General features: G+C 52.9%; 1 protein-coding gene across 9 annotated transcripts in view; it reads right to left on the bottom strand.

The window, feature by feature from the left end:
• Positions 1–6,625: 6,625 nt before the first annotated feature.
• The window catches only part of CACNA1B (calcium voltage-gated channel subunit alpha1 B), a 212,012-nt gene continuing 194,411 nt past the window's right edge, over positions 6,626–24,226 (bottom strand). For 8 of the 9 annotated variants that reach the window (XM_025262075.3, XM_025262077.3, XM_044926594.2 and 5 more), the window contains 10 exons: positions 23,676–23,772; positions 20,795–20,903; positions 16,402–16,509; positions 15,847–15,959; positions 14,891–15,018; positions 12,035–12,167; positions 11,774–11,890; positions 10,410–10,617; positions 9,928–10,178; positions 6,626–9,570 (listed from right to left, as the gene is read on the bottom strand). In XM_025262075.3, coding sequence (XP_025117860.3) covers positions 9,034–9,570; positions 9,928–10,178; positions 10,410–10,617; positions 11,774–11,890; positions 12,035–12,167; positions 14,891–15,018; positions 15,847–15,959; positions 16,402–16,509; positions 20,795–20,903; positions 23,676–23,772 — 1,801 coding nt within the window. In that variant the 3' untranslated portion in view covers positions 6,626–9,033. The remainder of the gene's footprint in view (positions 9,571–9,927; positions 10,179–10,409; positions 10,618–11,773; positions 11,891–12,034; positions 12,168–14,890; positions 15,019–15,846; positions 15,960–16,401; positions 16,510–20,794; positions 20,904–23,675; positions 23,773–24,226) is intronic. The other variant, XM_025262082.3, reaches the window with a different exon arrangement.

The raw sequence follows: 24,226 nt of genomic DNA, 5'->3' as shown, positions 1-24,226 counted from the left end.
CCCAGTCCCCACTGGTGTGGACGCTACCCCGTGTTACCCTGAAGCCAAAACCCCAGCGAGTCCTAAGAAGCCTGAGCTCCTGACAGCGGAGACGCTGACCGGGCGTTCCGGCAGAAACCCCAGGCGTGCCTGAGGAGACCCAGCTCCTCCCAGCCGCACGCCCGGCTAAGGCCACAGCGAACATGCATGCGCCGTGGGTCAGCGATGCGGGCTCAGCGCCATCCCGTGATCAGTATGGGAAGTGCAGGCCCTGCCTACCTCCCAGTTCAGGGGACACAGCGCTTTCCTGCTGGCAGAATTGCTGAATCCATTGTGCCTAGTCCCTCAGTGGTCCCCGACTGTTTGCGACCCCATGGACTGTAGCCCGCCAGGCTCCTCTGTCCATGGGGATTCTCCAGGCAAGAATACTAGAGTGGGTTGCCATGTCCTCTTCCAGGGGATCTTCCAGACCCAGGGACTGAACCCAGGTCTCCCACATTGCAGACAGATTCTTTACAGTCTGAGCCACCAGGGAAGGCCAAGAATACTGGAGTGGGTAGCCATTTCCCTTCTCCAGGGGATCTTCCCGGGGATGGAACAGGGGTCTCCTGCATTGCAGGCAGATTCTTTACCCACTGAGCTACCAGGAAAGCTGGCAGAATTGCTGAATTTCCTGTGGAAATTCAAATATCCCATAACTTTTCCAAACTAACTAAAGAATACTTACTTGGAATCGAGATTACCAGGAGAAATACCAGTAATCTCAGATATGCAAATGATACCACCCTGATAGCAGACAGCGAAGAAGAACTGAAGAGTCTCTTGATGAAGGTGAAAGAGGAGAGTGAAAACGCTGACTTAAAGCTCAACATTGAAAAAACTAAGATCGTGGCATCTGGTCCCATCACTTCATGGCAAACAGATGGGGAAAAAATGGAAACAGTGACAGACTTTTTTTATTGATCTCTAAAATCACTGCAGACAGTAACTGAACCATGAAATTAAAAGACACTTGCTCCTTGAAGAAAAGCTATGACAGACAGACAGTATATTTTTAAAAAAGAGACATCACTTGGCCAACAAAAGTCCGTATAGTCAAAGCTATGGCTTTTTCAGTAGTCATGTATGTGGGTTTCCAGATGTGAGTTAGACCATAAAGAACACTGAAGAGAAAGGTGCAGCAGAGGATGAGATGGTTGGATGGCAACACTGATTCAATGGACGTGAGTTTGAGCAAATTCCGGGAGACCGTGAAAGACGGGGAAGCCTGGCAAGCCTCAGTCCATGGAATCGCAAGGAGTTGGCTATGAATGAGCAACTGAGCAACAACAGCACTTAGTTAGAAACTGTACAGAATGAAATTAATGTAGATGCAAACTTTAAAACTTAAATCAACTTACTCAAACATTTTTATACACAAATTTTAAATGCAAAACTATTCAAAATTGTAGATTTTGTCATATAGATCATGAGCGTTGAGTTTTAACACAACACAAAAAGACAATCCACAAAAAAAGAGCAAGGAATTTCATGGACTTTATAAAATTTAAGATTTCTACTCTGTGAAAAGCCATATTCAGAAAATCAAAATACAAGCCACAAAGAAAAAATTTTTGCAAACACACAGCTAATAAAGACTCGGCCTCAAATATGCAAAGAACTCTAACACAAACAACCCCATTAAAAATAGGCAGAGATATGAACAAACACCTGGCCAAAGACATACAGGCATGTACAAAATATACTCAACATCATACACGATTAGGGAATTACAAATTAATGCAACAAGAAGAACATCCCTGTGCACCTATTAGGACTCTTGAGTTTTGTTTCTCTGGAAATCTTGTGGCTGGGCTAAAAATAAATTTGACACAAGACAGATCAAAAGAGGTAAAAGAAACAAATGTAATTCCTGCACACAGAGGTCTCATGGAAATGAAACCTAAGTAGTCAAAACAGGTAGGAAAAAACACGCACATATGGAATGATGCCAAAGGAAACAAGAGCCAAAGGAAAAGAAATATCAACACCCAAAACAGAGTAAACTAAGCAACCAAATACTGTAGTGCTGGATTATAACCAAAAGCTTAACCTAACTATCCAAGTATCCACACTGGTAAAAATTAATTGTTGCACAGGTATTTTATCAATGGGATTGGATAGAAATCTTTTATGCAGGAAAATTCCAGAGTTGATGGGGTTAAATTGAAATCTCAGGAGATGAGACCAGAGGCCAAGCCAGGGATCTGACTAAATGGCTGGGCTAGGGTTTGATTCCTGGGTTTGGAAGACCCCTGGAGGAGGGCATGGCAACCCACTCCAATTTTCTTGCCTGGAGAATCCCATAGACAGAGGAACCTGATGGGCTAGAGTGCATAGGGTTGCAAAGAGTTGGACACAACTGAAGCAACTTCACATGGACGCATTGCAAATGATGTAGTTGTCAGGGTTAGCTGCAGCAGTGTGGGTATTTTTCTTTACCTTATTATTATTATTATTATTTTGGTCAAGGGGAAGGTCATTTTATTTCCATTTTATGGGCTCCTTTCCTCATTTTTATGGTGCTCTAATTTCATTTGTTAAAAGCAGCTAACCAGTTCTTTAGAATACGTTCTCTAGCTTCATTTGGATGTTGTAGGTGGACAAGTTTGATTGTTTGAACCAAAATGGGAGCAGTAAACATCACAGCCCTCACCAATAACACTGGGACCCTGCTGTCAAGCGTAGAATTCTCCCTTCAAGAAAAAGCTTGTGACCATTTCGTATGGCCTATTTGGAAACTTCTGTAAACCTTACGTTTTAGTAAAATATTTTTGTTTAGTCTATTTCTAAAATAAATAAATAGATAGAAATCTCTTATGCAGGAGAATTTTAAATAACTGATAGGCACATTCAGCCATCCATCAAGGGGGTGGAGCCACAATCCCTCTCCTGAAGTGTGGGCTCCACCGAGTGACTTTCTCCTGTCAAGGTCACTGAGAAAAGAAAAGTCTAAGAAACTGTCAAGGACATGGAAAATTAAAGAGTCCTGATGACTCCATATCATGTGGTGCCATGGATGGAAGCCTGAACAGAAAAAGTTTGAATGAAAGTGTTGGTCAAATCATGTTCAACTCTTTGCGACCCCCACCAGGCTCCTCTGTCCATGGAACTCTCCAGGCAAGTTCTCCAGCAGAACTCTCACTCTGCTGGAGTGAGATGCCATTCCCTTCTCCAGGAGATCTTCCCTCCCCAGGGATCAAACTCACATCTGCATTGCAGGTGGATTCTTTACCGTATGAGCCACTAGGGATGCCCATAATAAGGTATCAATATTTGTTCATTAGTTGTAAAAATTACACAAAAAAACTAAAAAGAGGAGAAAATAAAAATCAAATAAGAGAAACCTATTGTATCACACTGGCAACCAAGAGGAAATGAGTGATTTACTAGTAAAAACACACATTAACATGATGAACTCTAAAATACAGAAGATACAAACCAGTTAACTCTTCCCCCCCACTGGTTCTCCTCTCATTATTCTGGGATTTTATGCTCCTGGGACAGGGAAGGAACAGAACATCTCCAAACAGCAGATGTCTGGCAGGCCCCCTAAGATCTCAGCCCGCCCAGTGTCTTCACCTCCCCCAGATGTGCCCCACCCAACTCGGACGCCAAGCAGGGGGAGACTCGGAGAGTATCGATCACTGTGAGTCAGCAAGGACTTTTCTGACCCCTAGGGACTGGACATACTTCCGAAGTAAGATAATTAAATATATTTTAAATGGTAGAAATACAGTAGTATTTTTAAGTGGCAAGTTTAAGAGCAGGCTCAGACCTGGCAGGTCAAGGCGCTCACGCTCTCACAGTGTGACCTGGTCCCTCTCCAACCCTTTGTCCTGCTATATGACTTTGGGGGGGCCCCATTCACAGGAACAGTTTCACTCACTGTCTCTGGGGCCTACAGCAACTCCGGGCTGACACCACTCACCGTCCATGCTACTAGAAAAGGTTTCTCCTTCCCTTGTGTTCCATGGACAGCCATGGCTTTAAATGCCATTGGTCTAACTTGGGTCATATTATCATCTTTGAACCCATCAGAGCACCCAGAGGACAGAACCTAGGATCGTCTAAATGTGGATTATATGCCCATCTTCAAGGTGGGTGGAACATGGGGTCAGCTCTCTGAACACATTCATATTAGAAAAAGGTAAGAAGTTCCCTAAGGAAAGCTGAGGTTCCGGGCTTTGACTCAAGGAAAGCAGCAGACTCCACATCACTGATAGCCCACAGAACAGCTGTGGGACGTGAAGGCCAAAGAAGGAGGGCTGACTGAGGGTCAGGAGCTGAAGCCACCCGTCCAGTGCCCTTGTGGTTGGTCCTCCCATGACAGCAGGAAGCCCTTCCACTTGCAAAAGGCACAGACCTCTCTCATGTCCCTTTCGGTGGGAGCCTAGGAGTCACACCTGCCCCCAGCTACCAACCCCCGCAAGCAACACTGCTCATTTATCCAGTCTCCTCCCTCTCTAAAAGAGCAGAGACTACTTGCTCGGTGAAGCAGTCAGAAGCTCAAGGTTGCTCCATATCATGGAATCCAGGACTGGCAGCTCTCAGAGCCCACATGGGTGCAGGTGGTTCCCCAAGACCAGGCAGCCTCAGCGAGAACCTCCCCTGAGGAGATACAGCTGCCCGCATATCTTTGAGTCATGATGAGTATGAGTATCAAAATCTGTGACACCTGGCAGGCCGAAGGACTGCAGGGCCGTGGTCCGCTGGACGGTTGTTGTGAACGAGGACACAAATGTTTAGAGTGCTATTGCCTCTCTTGGCAGGCTACAAGGCTGTGAGAGGGAGACCCTTTTCTCAGTCTCATGGATGTTGGTAACTGAAACATCCCAAGGGGTTGTCCACGCTGCCCAGGTAGCTGTTCAATGGCCCAGAAGCACAGTCAGCTCGGTAACTGGCTACAGGGGCTTGACAGGGACCAGGATCACCTGAGCTGGTGGCCCACAGATGACTGCCTGAGCGGTCAGAGGTCAAGGGCTGTCCTGAGACTTGATGTCTATTGATGCCCACTCTAATGGGACAGGGGATGCCTGTGGTCCCAGAAGGCCCCCACAAGCACTCAGGGGGCAGCACCTGAGGGTTGGTCAGTCACTGCACCAAGTTCTGTATAAATTCACACATGACCATTGAGTGCCCTCAGTCAGGCCTGTGCTGGGCCGGGTGCTGTCCAGCTAGAGTAGGGCAGGCACTGCCCTCCCCAGGTCACATGGTGGGAGGAAACCCTGTGGACAATAACAACCTGCGGAGGCCCTAACAACCATTGACTGAGGCTGAGTTGGATTTGACACTGTCAGTGACCAGAATAGACATTTCAATCTTCTGCACCAGATTTCAGGACTCAGAAGTAGACGACCAGCGCTCCAGGTCAACCCCATGTCCACAAGCAACCCAGGGAAAGTCCTGTTCATCCCAGAGGCCTCAGAATTATGGAGGAGAGGGAAAGGGGGCATGGACCAGTTATGCTTAGCCCCAACATTATTACACTAACTCAAACACCCAAATCCCTACCATTAACTCTAACCCTAACCCTCTAAACCTACCCTCCTACCTCTAAATCTAAACCCTAATACTCCTTAATCCCTTACTGCTAGATACTGGACTTAACCCCTAAAATCCCAACCCTGACCCTGACTCAGACCATCTAACCTAACCCCTGACCCTCTAACACGCATCCTTCCACTCTGGTTCCTCAAAACCTCATCCTCTTACTGTTCCCTCTAATTCTGTCCCTGACCTTCAAACCCTGACCCTGATCCTACCTTCTAACCTTGAGCACTGAGCCTGAATCTCTATACTTAACCCTGATCCTCTAACTCTGAACATTACACTATCCCTAACCCTAACCTCGGACCTGACCATTGTCCTACACCACCCTTGACTCTAAACACAGGCCCATGTCAGAACAGGCTAAAAATTTGAACCCTACTCCAATCCCTTTTTCCAGTATAATCAGAACCATAATGTTTATTTTTCTGTGAACCTAACACTGCTCACGTATGTCTTTTCTAAATGAACTCTAAACTGAACAAAATCTTAATTTTTACACCCACATAACCCTATATTGTTAGTGGTCATATGGACAAACCCTTTGCCTATACCTAATCCTAAACCCTAATTCTTAACCCTAACTCTAACTTACACCAACCTCAACCCCAAACCTAACTCAAATCTAACACTGTCACTCTGACCTCTAACCACTAAGGTAGCTAACAGTCACCACAAACCTCAGCCAACGCCTGCTCATCCCCAACCCTAACTTACCCACCGCTCTATCCCTAACCCTGAACGACAACCACATCCCCTCTGAGGCCTTACCCTGGCTCTTCCAGCCACAGGTCTGCCTTGATCCTCACCCCGAAGCTGAGCTAACCCTTGCATCTCAACCAGGCCCAGAGCAAGTTGAAGAGGTTTTCGGCCTCTTCTGAGCTCTGCCCACTGTGCACTCAGCCACGGGCCCACAGAGACAGCTCACACGTCTGCCTCCACAACCCCTGTATACAGCATCCAGCAGCATGGTGGGGTTTTGTTTTTGATTTTTTGCTAAGTTTTATTTTAATCCAAGGACTTTGCTTCATACAAAATGTCATTGTAGAAACAACAGCAGAATCCAAAGTGTGGCTGATAAATATTACTCAGGCAGCAAACTAGTCAATCACAGAATTTTTTTAAAAGTGAGTCCCAGTTGTGTTGCATGGTTGGGACGTCTCTTTTTTTTTAACACTGTTCTTAAATATAAAGTTTTGCAACAAACCTTTGATTTATATCAAATATAATTAAAAATTAACAAATGAATACATTGTATCAAAAAGTACGAAGATATACATCTCATGCACATACTTGAATATATGTATATATGTATATATTTTACATGCTCACATGACTTGTTCAAACTACAGCCACTGCTTGACTGGTTCCAGATGCAGACAACTGGTTGATGCATTTCAAATTTGGCAACTCACTATGAGATTTTGAGGGAAATATGATAGTTGAGAAGAGACAGCACAGAAACAGAACACACAGTTGGGAAAAGAAGACACAGTCTCTCCCTCACTCTCTGTAATTTTTCACCAATTCCAGTGTCTGGAAGGATCCAGACAAACCAGCAAAGCTGTGTGGGTCTAGCAAAGTGGATTCCCTGCCCAATATGGCCTGGGGAAGCAGCTATGGTTCAGCACAGAATGAATATATTCAAAATAATATGGGCTGGGGGGACCAGAGACAAAACATCAGTACCAAGATACACATCCTGCTTTGCAACCGGAGCCAGTGATCACATGCACAGTCTGAGATTCTGATTTTCATTGTATTCTATTGGAGTAAAATACTCTGTTATCTTAAAGTTTCAGAGTGTTGTGCCTTCGAGTAAGGAAATTCTATAAAATGGTTTGGTCACAATCATGCTGAAACCCTAGAACAGGTGGCGGTCTTGTGTGTTTTATCTCTGTTAAGCGTGTGTCTTTCGTTGCATAGCCCTATGGGTTAACGGCATCCACTCACTGGGACACGCGGACACGCACACACATGACACACCAAGTTTCTTTAGGAGAGTCACGGGGTGAAAGCCAATGGGAACGCTCAAATGATCCAGCAGCGAGATCATCTCACACTTCAAAATACAGAGCACACACCAGAATCGGCTCATCTAAACGTTCCCTTTGTTCATAAAACAAAGGGTCTCCCAGTGTTTTATGCACCACGTCCTCACTGTGGTCTCTCTGTTTTGAACGTGGCCCTGAAGCTGGACTTCCTTATGCTCCCTGCTTTCCCATGTCTTATGCCAGAGCCAGTGTGGGCTCAGACGCCCAGCACAGCAGCCCCAGCCGAGCTGCTCCTGGGTCCAATTTCCAGCCACGGTTCAGTGTGGTTCCCAACCGCCCTCATCTGCTCAGACCTGGGCACTTCTGCCCCAACCGTGCCATCTCCCCCTTTGCACCAGCCTCTCCCCAGTGAGCCTTCTGTGGAAAGAAACTTGCACAACTACAGAGATTGCGCCCTGCATCCCTGAGAATCGAGTGGAGAACAGACTGATCGCCGACACGGGCCTCTCTCCACACGCCCTGCAGCCTCTCTACTGGTCTGAGGAAAAGGGGCAACAGCCACTTCATCCCAGCTACGACCAATCTACACATCTTCTACATGTTCTCCAGCACGTCCGCCTTCTGCTCAGTTGCTGTTTGGAGTGGTCTCCACAAAGCCCGCTTGCGGTGATGGGCCCCTGGGAGCCTGCGTGAGGGGCTCGGAGGTCAGGCACTTGGTCGAGAGCAGCGGGAGCTGGGTGGTCCTGTTGGCCGCTTGTACTGGACACAGAGCATCTCCTCGAGCAAGCCAGGAACACACGTCCTGCAAGGCTGAGATCCTCCTACAGGTTGGATGTTTTACTGTTTCGTTACTGTTCCCTTCCCCATTATTCTGGTTGTTTATTTTTTGACTGAGTACATAGAGTTGACAAAAGAGTGAAGGGTGTTGTGACTAAAAACCGAAACCAACATCAAGAATGTTGTCCAGGTTTGGTCCCTGTGAGGGCTGGCTGTCGGGAGAGGACCGTGTCTGCGTGTGTTTCTAGTGCTTTTTGCCATTTCAGGTGCGAAGGGCGCCCGGACTGTGGGTGTGAGGGTGCTGACGAGACCCGCTCCGTTTACCACTGACTCTGTCCTGAGGTCTCGCCTGCTCCTCTGTACCACACATTTGGATAAAAGATGATCCCTACGAGATTCAGACTTCCTACGGAACGTTCCCAGCACACACCCTGGATGCTGGGCTCTTCACCGGGTCCCCCTCGGCACACACAGCCGCGTCCTGTGTGGGGTCTGTGCCGAGACCCAGGGAGGCAGCGTGGGAGGGGTGGAGAGGGAGCAACCTCCCTCTACAAACCGCTCATCCCGCTGGAGGAGGAGACACGGGGCAGGCCCTCCTCCCAGGGCTGCTGCCCACCTCAGTGCCCCGAGCGCCCCCGGGGCCCAGCGCGGATGATAAAACTCATCCCCTGGACGCGCCCGCCGGGCGGTGCGGCTAGCACCAGTGGTCTTGGTCAGGGCGGTGGTAGCTGGGCCGCCCCCGGCCGCCCCCGCCCGAGCTGAGCCCCAGAGTGCAGTGGTAGCCGTTGGGCACCCGGCGGAGGGGGTGGGACTGCGAGGTCAGGGAGGACACGTAGGAAGTCCGGGAGGAGCGGCCCGAGTTGGTGGCCACGGCCTCCTCGAAGGTGAGCGTGTCCTCAAGCTGGGTGCGGGCCGCAGCCTCGCTGTCCAGACGCTGCCCCAGGTAAGGGTCGGAGCCAATCCGAGAGCTGGGGGCCAGGGGCTGGCTGAGGGGGTCTCTCTGGAGCAGGGCGTTGTGTTCCGAAAGGCCACGGCTAAGCCGGCCGGGGGAAAAGGCAGGGAGGCTGGTCTGAGCCCCGGCAAAGTGGACAGGTGAGGAATTGGCCGTCTTATAGGTGATGCTGGGACGGGGGGTCAGCGGGGTCTGGGGGAGCTGCCTCCGCCCGCCGCGGCCAGGGGTGCTAGCACCAGATGTCGACAGCAGGGGGCTCCCGTTCACTGAGCCGCTACCCTGCAAGAAAGCAGAACAGAGCAAACCCAAATCAAAGGGCAGGGTGCACAGAGGGAGGCAGGGAGCGCAGGTAGCTGAGATGGAGCGGCGGCCCCAGGAGGGCGGGAGGGCAGTGCCAGAAGGGGCTGGGCACAGGGCCAGGGAAGAGGAGAGTACAGCCCAGCCCATCTCAGGCAGGGAGGAGAGAAAGAAGGCACTGGGGAGCAGGAGGGCCAAGGCCCCACCAGGCAGGATGGACAGGCCAGGAAGCCAGGAACAGGCTCTGGCCTGGGAACCAGGAGAGGAGAGGGCTCCCTCCCGGGGCCTGAGGGGATGGGGTCCGGGTGGGAGCATGGGGGGTTCCCGGGGCCCATGTACCTGTCTCAGGGGTCCTGGCTCCTGCCCAGCCGTGGGCGACGTGGGATGGCTGCTGAGAGAGGGCTTGGGCTGTGGGGGCTCACGGCCCCCAAAGCGGTCACAGGAGTAGAAGCGCTGCTTCTCAGAGGAAGAGGAGGAGGGCTGCCTTCGCTCCTGGGACCGGCCCCGCTCCTGCCTGCGCTCCCGCCGGCAGCCTGCTGCCCCATCCCCTGGGGGCGGTGGGGGGCCCGGCCCCGTGGTGCTGTAGGGCGCTGGCCAGGGGAGAATGGAAGTCAGCCGAGAGGCTGGGGTTGGGGGACACAGACCTCACCCAGGCCTGGTTCCTCAGGGCCAGCAGGGTTCCCAGGGAAAGGTGGGAGGTGGTCCTGTCTCCACACTCAGGGTTGCCCGTGGGGTCATGAGTTACAGAAGGGAAGAAGGTCTCAGAGGGATTCTTGGACCCCAACTGGAGCCACCACCCCTCGAGAGTCCCTCGCACGCACCGCCATCTGTGTCTGCAGACAGGCCGGGCCCCTTCTCCAGGGACTTCTGCTTCCGGTCCCTGCGGCGATGGCAGCGGTGGTGGTGGTGGGGGGCGGCCTGGCTGGCTGGAGCGCGGTCCAGGGCCGCGTTGCACAGATGAGCCACGTGGGGCCTCTGGGGTGCCAGTGTGGAGATGGAGCGCTTCATGGGGCTGGCATCTGGGTGTGGCTGTGGGCGGGGACATGGGTGGGCTCACAGTCTGAGAGTGGGGTCCAGCCTTCAGGCAGCAGCCATGCCATGGGGGCTGGCAGACCACAGGACACATCCCATCGGGAGGAATGGGCCTGGGGCTCCATCCCTGAAGCTGGGGTATCTCCCCAGACAGGGCAGGCTGAGCCCCCAGGAGGGTGGGGATGGGGGAAGGATGGTGCCTAGGATGGCCTGGCCTGGGGAGGACCACTGGGGGTCTGGGGTTCAGGGACCGTGAGGCCTTTCCCTCTCCCTGGAATACTCTTCCCCACCTGAGATCCACCCTTTCTTCAAAAGCACCCTTTGCACAAGTTGCCATTTATGTGTCTGTCTCTCCCAAGCCAGGTGAGGCTCAGGTGGCCTCTGGGCCTCAAAGTCCCTACAGGACAGGGAAGGTGCTGGGAAGAGGGGCTGTTGGCCTGGCTGGAAGGGTCCCAGATGGGACCCAGAGCTGCCTCGGCAGACGTGGTCGACCACTCTGCCAGCCCTCTGTCCATCCAGGACTGTGAAGCTGCTCCTCCAGGGCTGAAATCAAGACCCGTGGAAACGCATGCACCCGCAGCCTCCGTCAAGGTCAAGCACCACGGAGGGAGAGGAGGCGCCAACATGGCACCGAGGAGAGGCGGCCGGGCCAGGAGGGCGCTGAGCAGTGGGCAGAGCCGGGCCGGGAGGGGCTGGAAGAGGCGTGCTCTGCCTAGGGACTCAGCCCACAATGCACAGCCCCAACCCAGGGGTTTCCCTGCCAGGTTGTCCAGTGTCCCAGAGAAAGAACAGGGTCACCCCCTGAAAGGGAAAGGGTGGCTGCAGGAGGCACTGATTTCTGGGGAGGGGCAGGGCTCGGGGTAGGGAGAGGCGTGTCCCAGAGAGAGGGAAAGGCTAGGTCGGGGCCACAGGGCCACCTGTGGGCTGCAGGCCTCGGTGCCCAGACAGGCGCTGAGCACAGTGGGCAGTGAGGACTCTAGACAGCCTGACAACACCTCCAGAGGGTTTCCAGCGGGGCTGAGGGTGTCCTGGACACAGTGCATTTGGGAAGCTTCACCCCAGCAAAGCCCACCCGTGGGATGCAAGCTCCTCCACGCCAAGTCTCCTCACCTCCAACCCCCTTCCACGACCCCAACCCTCCCAGACCACCCACCTGAGTCTCTGCTGCCAGGCGGGGCATGGAGGCCGCTCGGCCCTGGCTCTCCAGCCCAGGTTGGGGTTCCCCGTCAGGGCCTCTCAGGACCATGCTCTGCATCTGGACATCCACAGCCTGGGGGTACAGCAGCCCCCCAGTCACACCCACCCCATCCCACTCTTTCTCCCACACCCCAGCCTCAGCCCACATGCTGCTCTCACCCTCCCCCACCCACTCTCACCCTCCCCCACCTCGGCCCCCAGCCCCGGGAGCCCTCACCGGTTTTCCTGTCTGCACCGGGATCTCTGTGGAGTGGCCACGCTCCAGGGGTGTCCTCACCTCGCAGGGGACCTCCTGGGTCCTCTGAGTGCCCCAGGAGACAGACTCCTTGATGCCACCCTCTTGGGTTTGTCTATGGAGGAAAGAGGATCATCCTGTTGGCCTGGAGGCCCATGGGCCATAGAACCTGGCTCCCACTCAGAACCAGGCTCCACCTGCCAGGAACCGCCACCTTGACCCTGTTCTGGGCTAGAAGGAGGCCAGAGGGATGAGACCCCTTGAGTGTGGCCACTCCCAAGTAGAGGTACAGCAATAGCCTCAGCAGGAGGTCAGGTACAGTGGACCCCCTGCCATGACTCAGAGTGGACAAGCAGAGAGGAGACCCTAATGTGGGGGCAGCTGGCCTACACAGGGGCTCACATGTGTGGTAGAAGCAGAGATCGCCCACAACAATGACAAGGCCACGCGTACACACGCAGAGGCACCCAGCCTGTGCTGCAGCTCGTCAACCCTGACAACCAGGGCTCGTCCCTACTCCCCTGACTTGAGCCTTTCTGCCCTGAGGTCACCTTTGGCGAGACCACTTTTGAAAGCCCTCCCAGCACACGCAGCCTACCTGCCTGCCCTCACCCTCTCAGTGTGTTTTAGTATGTCTCCCATATAGCCCAGCATTGGCCTGGGTTTCTGCTTGCTCTCACATTCAGTGAAGCATCACAGTCTCCGTCACCCAGGTTGAGTGGTAACAATCACACTCTGAGCTTGGAGGTGAAGCCTGATAACCTCAGCTGGCCACACGAATGACCTGACCCACCATCGCTGGGGTTTCTGAGAAGAACACCCTTCATCTTCCCAGATTGCAAGCACCTCCCCTGTGCTGTGTGTCTGGGGCTGCTGCAGCCTCGGGAGAGGACAGACACTGGCCCCAAGGCCTGGTCACCCCTGAGGCCACACCATGCTGAGGCCAGGCAGGCACTGATACCACCCGTCAGAGGGCTCAATAAACGCCCCCAGTGCCTGGCCCAGTAGACTGGGCCCTCTCTCACATGCAACAAAAAGTGGCGTACCTGATTTGTGCAGACATCATAACCATGGGAAAAGTGACACTCATTCTCCTGAACCGAAAGCGCAACTCAGATCAATCCACAAAGACGCTTCCCTACCCCATCCCCTCCAACACACACACGTACACTCAGAATCCACTGTTTAAGTGCGCAAATGGGATCTTAACCAATATGGAGAAAGGCCACCGTCCCCGGGGCCCACAGGCGCTCTTCCAGAGCGCGGTTTTCCTGCGGGAGTGTCCCGCTTGTGCTCAGGCTCTCCCGGCGCCCTACGGCATCTCTACCTCCGGACTTGGGCCTTGCACTGCCAGCGCCTGCCCCCCATCCCCCCAGCTTGGGCCTGGGACGTGCCTTGTTTTGGCCAACAGGGCACAGGGAGAGGCCTGAACGCCCGCAGCCTGCACTTCCCCTCGGGTTGCTCTCTGGCCTCACAATACAGATGCACCCAGGACCCAAGCCATCCTGACCCAGGACCAGGTCTGGAGCACTGCCAGGTGGGCTCCCTAAATATGGCAGTTTGTTACACAGCAAAAGCTACATGGCTAGCAGCCCATGAACCCAAACTTGGCTTCCAAACAAGTGTCCTAAACATACACAGGAGAGGAAGAGAGCGGGAGCCTAGCCATGCTTGCTGCCGACCTTGTTGCCGACCTTGTTGCTCTCCAGGACAGCAGATGGGTGCGAGGCCCACCCTTGGCCCCTGCCAGTGAGGTGGAGCGCATGTTGTTTGGGCCAACCGGATATCAGCAGATGTAGGAGCCCTGGCCTGGAGGGCAGCTGAGAGAGTCCTGCCCTCTAGTGCAGTTCAGCCTGGCACCACCTTCTGCGCCTCGGCCAGAGTCCCATGGTGACTGCTATTCCATATCACTTGGTTTTGGGGTCATTACCAAGAATTGCTGAGGGTCAGTACCAAGAGTTACATGATACGGCAGGATCTTACCAATTTGGCTACAAAATGCAGACATAAATGGAGGGACTCCCCTGGTGGTCAAGTGGCTAAGACTCTGAGGCCCCAGTGCAGAGGGCCTAAGTTCAATCCCTGGCTGGGGAGCTAGACCCCACATGGCGCAACGAAGAGCCTGTATGCTGCAACCAAGGCCCAGCGCGAGCACGTGCTCTGCTGCTCAGCTGTGTCCGACTCTCTGCAACCCTATGGACTTGGGGATCTTCCCAACCCAGGGACAGAACCCATGTCTCCTGCATTGGCAGGACTCTTCACCACAACTCAACATGGGACACCCAAGACCTCGCACAGCCAAAGAATTATATACACATATATATAACCAAAATGGAGATCTGAGGGACAAGTCTCTTAAAGAAAGATGAAAACACTAAATGGCCATTACCAAAAAGTGGTGAGAAGCTGGAGTGCAAACAAAACCTTCTTAATGGTCTGCAGGCAACCAAGGCCAGTGAGGAAGCATGGGGAGCCTTCACCCGACAGAGAAGCAGGAGCACACAGTGGGGGGCCCAGGCTGGAGTGACAGGCTGTCTAGCTCAGGTGCCCCCGGTACCATAAGAGCTCCTGTCTATCGTTACAGCAGTGAGCTTCAGATCACCCACACAACCAGCTCTGGCGGCCGCCTGGACCAGCTGGACCCACAGTAAAGCCTTCTGGCGGCAGTGGATGCAGGTGGGTGGCGATAAGACCTGAGGGCTCCCGGTCCTGGAGCGCTGCTGGAAGGAGCCCTGGGCGCCCCGGATGGACACCAGAGCAGCAGGGGGGAGCGCAGGTGGAGCCCGGGGAGCCCTGCCCTCCTCCCGTCCCCGCCCCGAGCCTGCCGGTGGCACTCACACCGCCCCACCGTTGCTGAGGGAGGCCGAGCTCTTCTGCCGAAGGAAAACGCGGGCTCCTCGGAGCACAGCCGGCTGAGTCTGCTCCAGCGTGGCCTTCAGGGGGTGGAACAGGGACACGGGGCCCATCTGCAGAAGGAGGTGGGGAGGGGTCTCTGAGGCCTGGGAGGCACAGTGGACAAGGGCGCCGCCATGTTTGGCCACCTGCCCGGACCCCCCAGCATGGGAAGGGGATCCCTGGGCCTGCCCTGTGCCCATCAGGAGCCCCTTCCCAACTGGGCCTGTAAGTGACTTCAGGAGAGTCCTTTCATTCCTTGGAGCCTCAGCTTCCCTTCCTACACAATTCAGGGACGGGACATGATCATCAACTTGGACTGCCTGGCAGAGACCACTAGAGTTGAAGGTTGAGAAGAATTCGGAGATTTCGGGGCTGGGGTGTGGGCACCAGACACTTCACATGCCAGGGATGAATGTCCTGCAAGCTCTGGACACCAGACAACTTTAGAAATGAGAGTCTACACACTCTTGCTCAAGGTCTGGGCTGTGATGAAGTAATCATCTTTGGAGGATGGCCTCTGGAAGACAGGCCCCAAACCACCCCACTCAGAGGCGGGTGGGGCCCTCATGACACCGGGCTGTCGGGGGCCCTGCCTGTGTGCCCCTCCCAGATGACCTCAAGTACTCTTCAAAGAAGCAGCGCTGCCTGCGGCCTCCGTTTTCAGCCCACGACTAGCTCTCCACACGAGGGGCTCCCTAACAGCAACAGGCAACCAGTCAACGGGAGCACAGACTGGGTGGGGTTTCTGACTTTGGGGGCTGGCGAGACAGCCACAAGAACCTCTCATCTTCCTTTTCCTGCAGCACTTTCTCCAAGAAGGGGCTGGGTCCCCTCTGCTGCCACACAGCAGAAGGTGCCAGAGTCTCAGGGTTACTTCTGGGACTCCTGGAAACTGGTACCTGGGCCAGGCCTCCAGGAGCGTGGTGAATCTGGTCTCTGGTGGTTTTGTTCTGTTTGTAGAAGTCGAATATCATCAGAGCTGCATACACCTTCCCCACCGTCATCTCGTCGGCTGGAGAGCACGGCAGGCAAGGGAGGGAATACAGAGAGAGGGGGCATGCAGGGAGGCTGGGTGAAGACTCCTGGACCCGGGACGGGAGCTACACTGACCTTCCCCAGGCCCCGCCATGCTCCACCCAGCAAAGCGCAGCTCAGTTTAACCCCAGATGTCATCCTGGCTGCTCCAACTGTAGGGGTCTCCTATTTCCCTGGATTTTCTGCAGGGACGTCCCCACACGAAGAGTGTAGGTGACTCTACTCAATGGAATATGGCCTCGGTATCTCCTCCCATAGCCCCTGTGCACCCACCGTGGAGACCAGAGTTTTGGGCTCTCAAGGAGGTTGAGCCTTCCTCTCCAAGGCGACGCAACAGCTGCCTCACCTAGGACTCTCGGCTCTGCCTCTGAGTGGGACATGAAAGGGGGCGGGCAGGGTGAGTTTCTCACCCTACTTACGTTTATGGGGTGGCACCAGTAAGTCCAGGGTCTTCTGGGGCAGATTGGCCCACACGGAGGAGATCTCCTTCCTCAGCTCTGCGTCACACTGATGCTGCTTTGTACCAGCTGGGGCAGGACAAGGGTGGGCAGAGGAACGGCTATGAGGAGCCATCCCTTACCCCGCAGGGGAACAGGCAGAGGTGGGTGGGGAGAGACCTGATCCTGGGGGGAAGTTTCTGAGTAAGAAGCACTGCCGTGAGGGCTGGTCAGAGAGCTCCCAGTCAAAATGTGTCTAAAGAGGTTGAGCGAGGGTGCGTGGGCAAGCAGGAGTGATGGGCAGGAGTGGGGAGGGGAAGGGACGCCTCAGTGTTCCAGCCATTTATTCGTCATTCCATTAAATATACTGAGCACCTACCAAATGACAGGTGCTGTTCTAGGTGATGGAACAAAATCAAAAGAAATTGCCCTGAGGAATCACATGATTTTAATCTACAATACAGTAGCAATAAGTTAAAAATGAAGTAAGTTGTATACAGGAGAAACCAGGAGGGAGGGATGGGACCTGTCAGGAGGGCTGCAGTGTGGGCAGTCAGGAACGTGTTCACAGGACCCTGGAGACAGAGGCGGCCAGGGAGTCAGTAGGGCAAGGCCGTAGCAGCAGGAGCAGACGTGCGGGGAGGGGGGGGGGTGCCGCTGAGAGAGGAAGCCGCAGAGGGATGCTGTGCTCTGATCTAACTTTCTTCAGGCATCATGGTTATTAAGATATGGTTATCTATAAGAACACTCTCCTTGTTAGGTCCTCCACTCTGTGAAGTGCATCCAACTGTGGATTCACCACAATTCAGGCAGGAGCATGGCACTCCTGCCCAACTCCCTCTGCACCCTTTGTGCTCCACCCCTTCAACCCCTTCCAGGGCCCTGGCATCACCAAGGTGTTTTCTGTCTCTACTATTTCAACTTCTCAGAACGTCATACAGATGGCATCACATAATATGCTGGCTGTCGAATCTGACCTTCCACCCAGCACGATGTGTCTGAGACCCACGCATGCCAACACGTCAGCGACCTCTTTCTCAGTTGCTGAGTGAGAACTGTCTCATCACAAAAAAACAGCAGTTTGCTTATCTGTCACCACTTGGTTGACACCTGAGTTGTTTATAGTTTGGGGTGATTATGAATAAAGCTGCAAACATCAGCGTAGAGGTTTGTATGTTTGTATTTTCATGTCATCCCCCTTAGGCATGGGATGGCTGGGCCCCACGATAAAGAACTGCGAAACTTTTCCAAAGCGGCTACACCACTGTGTCCACACTAGGAACACAAGAATCTGAGTTTTCTGCATTCTCCTTAGTACTTAATATTGTCATTTTTTTTCAAAATTGTTTTTGTCATTCAAGTTTGTTTTCTATGTATATTTTAGGGTCAGTTTATAAATCTCATCTCAAGAAGCCTGCTGGGATTTTGACTGGGATGACGTTGACTCTACATTGTCATCGGGATGACTGATCAACAGGAGAACTGACAATACTGAGTCTGCCAAGGCATGAACATGGCTTATTTATTAAAGAAGATTCTTTTGGTCAATATTCTGAAATGTGCAGCATACACGCTAGCATATGTATTTTTAGAGTTAGCCAGCAATATAGAAATATTCGATGATTTTGGTGGGACATTTTTCAATTTCAATAGCTAATCTATAGAAATATACTTGTTTTTTATATATTGACCTTGCTATACTCATGTTTCAGTTTTAGTAATTTATTTTTACAGCTTTAAACAACAGGAATATACCATCTCAGCTCTGGAGGCCAGAGAATCAAGGCGTTAGCGAGGCTGTGGTCACCCCAAAGGCTCTAATGAAGTGCCTTCTTGCCTCTTTCTAGGTTTCAGTGGCTCCAGCAATGCTTCATGTGCCTACGTATGTAGATGCTTCCGTTTTGTTAACTTTTTATTCTATTCTTTGAGATTTTCTACATAGATGATCATGTCAATCATGAATAGAGGCAATTTTCTGTCATCCTTTCCAATTGGTACACCTCTTGTCTTCTTCTTGACTTGTCACAATGACTAGAACCTCAAATATGATATTTCACAGAAATGGTGACAGCGGACAGCCTTGCCTTGTTGCTCATCTTAGGGGGAAAGGAGTCAGGCTTCTTTGTTAAGCATGTCATTAGCTGCAGGCTTGTCACAGATACCCTTGATCAGACTGTAGAAGTTTGCTTTAATTTCTAGTTTACAGTAGAATTTGTGTATCATAAGTGACGCTGAGTTTTGTCAAAGCCTTTTCTGCATCTACTGAGATAATCATCTAGTTTTTCTTCTTTGATATATTAAGTTGTATTGATTGAGCTCAAATTTGCATTTTTCATTCCTGGGATAAATCCTAGTCATCATATTCAGGTTGCTAACATTCACTGAAAACCTTGTTGTCTTCATGAGGAATGTCGATCATTTTTGCTTGTAATGTCTTTGTCTAGTTTTGGTATCAGAGTCATGCTGGCCTCATAAAATAAATTGGAAACTATCTTCTCTTTTTCTGTTGTCTAGAGGAGTTTGTATAGAATTATTTCCTCCTTAAATGTTTGGTTGACTTCATCAATGGAGCCAACTGGACCCATGATTTTCTTTCTTAGAAGATCTTTAACTATGAATTTAACTTATTTAATATATACAGAATTACTCAGATTATCTGTTTCCTTTTTTCAGGTTATCTATTTTTGAAAGAGCCTCATAGTTTGTGTCAAGAAATTTTTCCATTTCATTTAAGTTACTGAAGTTATCTATATAGGGTTGTTCATAAAATTTCCTTGTTATCCATTTAATGTTAGGAGGATATATAGCAATGCTCCCTCTTTCATTCCTTATATTTGTTACTTTTATCTTCTACTTTTTGTGATCAGGCTAGCTAGAAGTGTGTTAATGTTACTGGTTTGATTTTTAGCATGACCATCCTGGCTGCTGTGTTGAAGGGAGACTGAAAGAGGCAAGGGCAGAAGCAGACCAGTGAGAAGAACAGTCCCAGCCAAGACCTGACAGAAAGCGATGCGGACCAAGAGGTGGCAGGACGAGAGAGCAGACACTGAGCATATTCTGGGTGTATTTTGAAGGTGGAGTCAGAAGATGTTGCAAGGGTTCAGAAATATGGATCAGAAATAGGATAAGAAAAAAGTAGGAGATAAAAATGATGCCCAAAGTGTTGGCCTGAGTAACTCGAAGAGTGTTTCCACTGATGGAGACAGGGAGGAATCTGGGGAGTATCTGGAGCTCAAGGATCAGCACGTGGATTCTCGATGCTTATCGGGCCTCCAAGCAGAGTTGGCGAATAATGTGTGGGCTATATAAGCCTGGGGTTTAGCAGCAGGCCTGGACTGAAAATACAGAACTGGAATTCACAACACGTAAAGCCATGGGAAAAGGTGAGACTGTGTGTCTGAAGCACACAGTAACCTTCAGAAATTGGAAAAAAAAAAAAAAAGGCACAAGGGGTTTTACACAAAAGGGAGGGACTACTACAGACAGGCTGTGGACAGGCCCACGAAGCAAGGGGAGGTTCCTGCAGAACTTGACAAGAGCAGTGCCAGAGAAGCTTTGTGTTGTAAAAGCTGGACTGCAGACTAGGAAAGGAGAAATCAGAGACAATGCAGACCCATTTCTCCTGTTGTTAGGAAGGAAAGAAGAAAAACAGAGAAGTTGATGGGGTTAGGGAAAGAGGAGAACATTTTAAAAACAGGAAAAATAACAGCACATTTATACACTGATAGAAATAACCCAGAAGAGAAAGTTGATAGGACAAGAAATAGAATATAGAATTAGGGGCATGACATCCTAGGGTAGATGATGAAAATAGTACAGAAGTGCAAAGAGGGGAGACTGGCCTCAGCTCATCCATTTACACAAGAGAGGGCCAAGCTCAAGAGCATGGATGCAGGGAGGAAGCGACATTTTCTCTGCGAAGGGGAAGCAGTCACCACGTGAGCGGGGCAGGAGAGGAGGACAAGCGGGAGGTCCGTTTCCTCCCTGATCTGGTGGGGGCTTCACGGTCCTGTCGGGAACCCAGGAGAGGTCCTGAGGTGGGGACTAGGCTCACGATGGGGAAGGGGTACTCTTCACCTTGTAAGGGGCGCTGGCTCATGTGACGCAGGTTCCAGCGCTGCATGACTACGGGTAATCTGGGGTCATTCAATTTCACTCCACCTCAGCGTCCTTACACGAAAACGGAGTCACTGCAGCGCTAACGTGCAGGATGGTGTCAGGAGACAAGGTCAGTGTCTGACAAGGAGCCATCTGGACAGGCCCCTTTCCCCGCCCTGCACAGCTGCCTGGGGGGCTCTTGGTGGGGGCGGGACGGGGCGGGGGCGCAGTCACATGGCCCTGCCTTAGGCCCTCCCCTCCAGGCTGCCTCTCTCACCTGGAGCCAGCTTGATCTCCAATGCAGTCCGGATGAGGGCCATCAGCGTGGATGTGAAGTGGACGGTCATGTCGTCATTGGAGATGGGCATGTTCATACGAACCAGGCGCTGGGGATAAGGGGGCAAATCAGGCCGGGCCTCCCAGGGTTCCCAGGACCAGGAGACGTTGGGTGGATGGGAGTTTTGCCAGCATTCACACTATCCCTGGACCCCTACCCTCATCTGAGCTGAGGATTCCCTCGGCTACAGAAAGACAGCAGTCCAGGTAAATACTGTCCAATGGAGCCAGGCCAGAAGCCTGGATTCCTCTGAAAGAACAGGCATGTCTCAGCCAGAGGGACCCCAGCCCACTGCCCATGAGAGAACAAGTGTGTGGCCTAGGCTGGAGGGGCCTGGGCGGCAGGACCCCTGGGACAGCCCACAGGCAGGAGCATCAGGCACGCGGTGGGGCAGCCAGGACCGCAAGCTCGGAGGCCAGTTCCCAGTGAGGAGACACGAGCCCCAGGACGACCTCTGTGTCTCACCACCTAGCCAGGGGCTAGGGAAGGATGCTCAACAGCACCAGCCCAAGGCAACCAGGAAAGCCTTAGAGACCAGCTCCTTACGGGGGAAGGACCCAACAGATGTGACCGCACGGGCCTTGGGCTCAGCCAGGTGCACAGGGGCCCAGGGCCATCCCACAGGGACACAAGCGCTCAACCAGACTGGGGCCCGTACAAGCTTTCTCCTTGTTTCACCATTAGGTGAACAGCCCCCTTCCCTCTCTTCCATTTTCTAGGACAGAACAGCTGGAAATAGGAGTGTGTCTGTACCAAAATCCTCTGGTAATAACCAGCAGCTGTCCAGAGCCTGAGGCTTTAAGAACTTAGGTGATCTCCAGGAGGAAAATGGTCTCAGATGTGTCTGGAATGTCCTAATCATGGGGTGGCCACCTTGCTGGCCAAGTGGAGCCCTTGGGGGCACTGCGGCCTCCTGTCCTCTCCCAGCAGCCTCTTTATTCCTTACCAGGATGGGAGCTAGAGGTGGTGGTACAGGACCACTCCATGGGGGGTGCTGTCCTCTGCCAAGCCTAAACCCTGTGGTAGGGCAGCCTCTCTGTCCCTTCTCTGGGTAGGGCCACTCTAGCCCCAGCATTCTGGAACCAATCCGGTCTTCAGCCTGATGGAGAGCAGGGAGCTGGAGACAAGACCCATACTCTGGCCCTAATGCTGGCAAAGCCCCACTTGGCACCTCCAGTCATGGTCCTGGGGCCTCCCTCATCAGCTGCGTGACACACATGGCCCCCAGAGCACAGTGTCCCCGCAGACCAGCACCGACGGCAGTGGGAGCGGCAGCGGGACCCCTCTCGAGGGGAGCCAGGGAGTCAGGGGCTAGCGGGAAGGAGTAACAAGCAGGTGTTTTCCCAGAGAGGAGAGCTCCGTCCAGGGCACCTCTCCCAGAGCCCCAATCTGCTGCCCAGGCCTCAAAGGGCCAGGCGTTTGGGAGCAGCAGAGGGGCGAGACCAGGGCAAACAGACAGGCATCTCTGCCTGGGCCCAGACCCTCTGGCCATGGCACTCTGTTCATCTCCTGGGCCCTCCCCAACTCACCAAGACCATCTCCTCTCACTAAACTCGAGTCCTTCCCTGGTCTCTTTACGCCCAGAACCTTGGAGTTGGCCAGCACACCTAGGAAGGAACTCCAAAGGCTATCCCATCACGGCCTTCCCTGCCTACCCTGGCCCCAGTTGTCGGTGTGGACAGAGCTCTCCTTGAGGACAGTGTTTTACAGCCTTGCATGCAGGGCCTCCAGGCAGACTCGACACACATGCCAGGCAGGGGAGGACCAAGGAGGACACCAGAGGCATCACGTATGGCCTAGAGGAGCCGCTTAGCTCCCAGAGGCTGTGCTGAGCCAGGGGATAGATGCAAGCCCGGAATCAGAGCACAGAAACAGACAATGTGGACAGAACCAGAGAGACGAAAGCTCTATGGGAAGCCTGCTCAGAGACAAGGAGATGGCAGCTAGGCTCCAGATTGGTGCTGGCTGAGTCATGTAACCACTGGGGCTGCTGGAGGGCTCTCAGGCGGGGAGTGCTAGGGGGACGGAAAGCGCTTACTCACCAAGGAGGGTGACTGGGGATGCAGGGACAGGTAGGGGCAGACTTGGGAATGGGGCCACGCAGCTCGTGTTCCCAGGGGGAGGCCTGGTAGTGTCCTCAGTTTACCCCCTCTTTGCAGCTCAGCCCACTGGGCCCTCGGCAACAGAGGGGGAGGGACATGGGACCAGCCAGGCCCCAGAGTTTGTTTTCACCCCACAGGACCCTCTGGAGGTCCAGGAACGAGGGCAGGATGCCTCTCTCCAGCACCCTTCCTTCTTAAGGCCCCACGGACTCATGAAGCTCTAGGCAATACTCCCTCCATAGCCCGCGAAGTTCAGTGCATGCAGAGCTGGGCGCGGGCTCCACAGGTGCACCCTGCAGAGGCCTTGCAGGGCCAGACGCTGAGGGCTGGACAACTTTGCCCACATCAGAGGCTTGGGGGACAGAGGGGCCGAGTGTGGTCCTGAGCTCAGAACAAAAACAGCCTCTGTCTAAAAAGCTAGTCTGTCCCCTCCTTTCTGAGGAGGAGAAGGGAATGAGAAAAGGCAGATGCTGGGCTCTGGCTCCATCTTCCTGAGCCTCTTGGGGAGCTCTCGGAGGGGCAGTCCTATGGGACAAGCGGCCAGTGTAGAGACACTTCACATGCCTGTTTCCCTCTGTTTGGGAAGGAAGCGGAGAAGGCTGGGACAGAGAAAAGAAAGAAACAGAGAGATGGTAGAGCAGCAGACAGACAGACAGACAAGCCCTGGAAGAGATGGGAGCCCAGCACAGACAGCCTGTGGGTGCAGGGGTGGGGTCTACCTTGTACGCAACACGAGCAGGGCATTTCTTCCCCAGCCCCAGGGGTGGGGACATGTGTTTCAGCATCTCAAACATGTCATTGTAACTGATGCGCCCACTGGAGACCCGGCCCATAGGACAGAGGCAGAGTGGGGTCCACAGGAGGGGTCCACGGGAGGGGTACGGCAGGAGGGCGGGGGAGGAAGCAGACAAGAAAACAGAGCCAGTTAACCAGTGTCAGATTAAATGCCAGAAGTCAAAACAAGAAAAATGAGGGCTTTCTGTCAGGGGGGCTCAATCCCCTCCTAGCCCCCCAGCCTCACCTCCACACTCTGGCCCCACGCAGGGAGTGAGCCGGGGGCATCTGAGCTAGTGAACATGGAGAGATGAAAGAGGCCGCATCAGGGAGGCTTTGGGTTGTCAACTCTGATTTTATACTTTCAGAAGCCATGGATAAAGCCAAATTGGAAAAGAGCTGCTTCACCATGCCAGCTGGAAGACAGCTGTCCAGTGACCAAAGAACCTGGCTGGAGAACCACGGCAGAAACATTAGCTTTCCTTCATGCCTAATT

Source organism: Bubalus bubalis, chromosome 12, assembly GCF_019923935.1.
Source record: "Bubalus bubalis isolate 160015118507 breed Murrah chromosome 12, NDDB_SH_1, whole genome shotgun sequence".
Classification (NCBI taxonomy): domain Eukaryota; kingdom Metazoa; phylum Chordata; class Mammalia; order Artiodactyla; family Bovidae; genus Bubalus; species Bubalus bubalis.
Note: the sequence above shows the minus strand (reverse complement) of the source record. Positions and strands in the feature narration are given on the sequence as shown.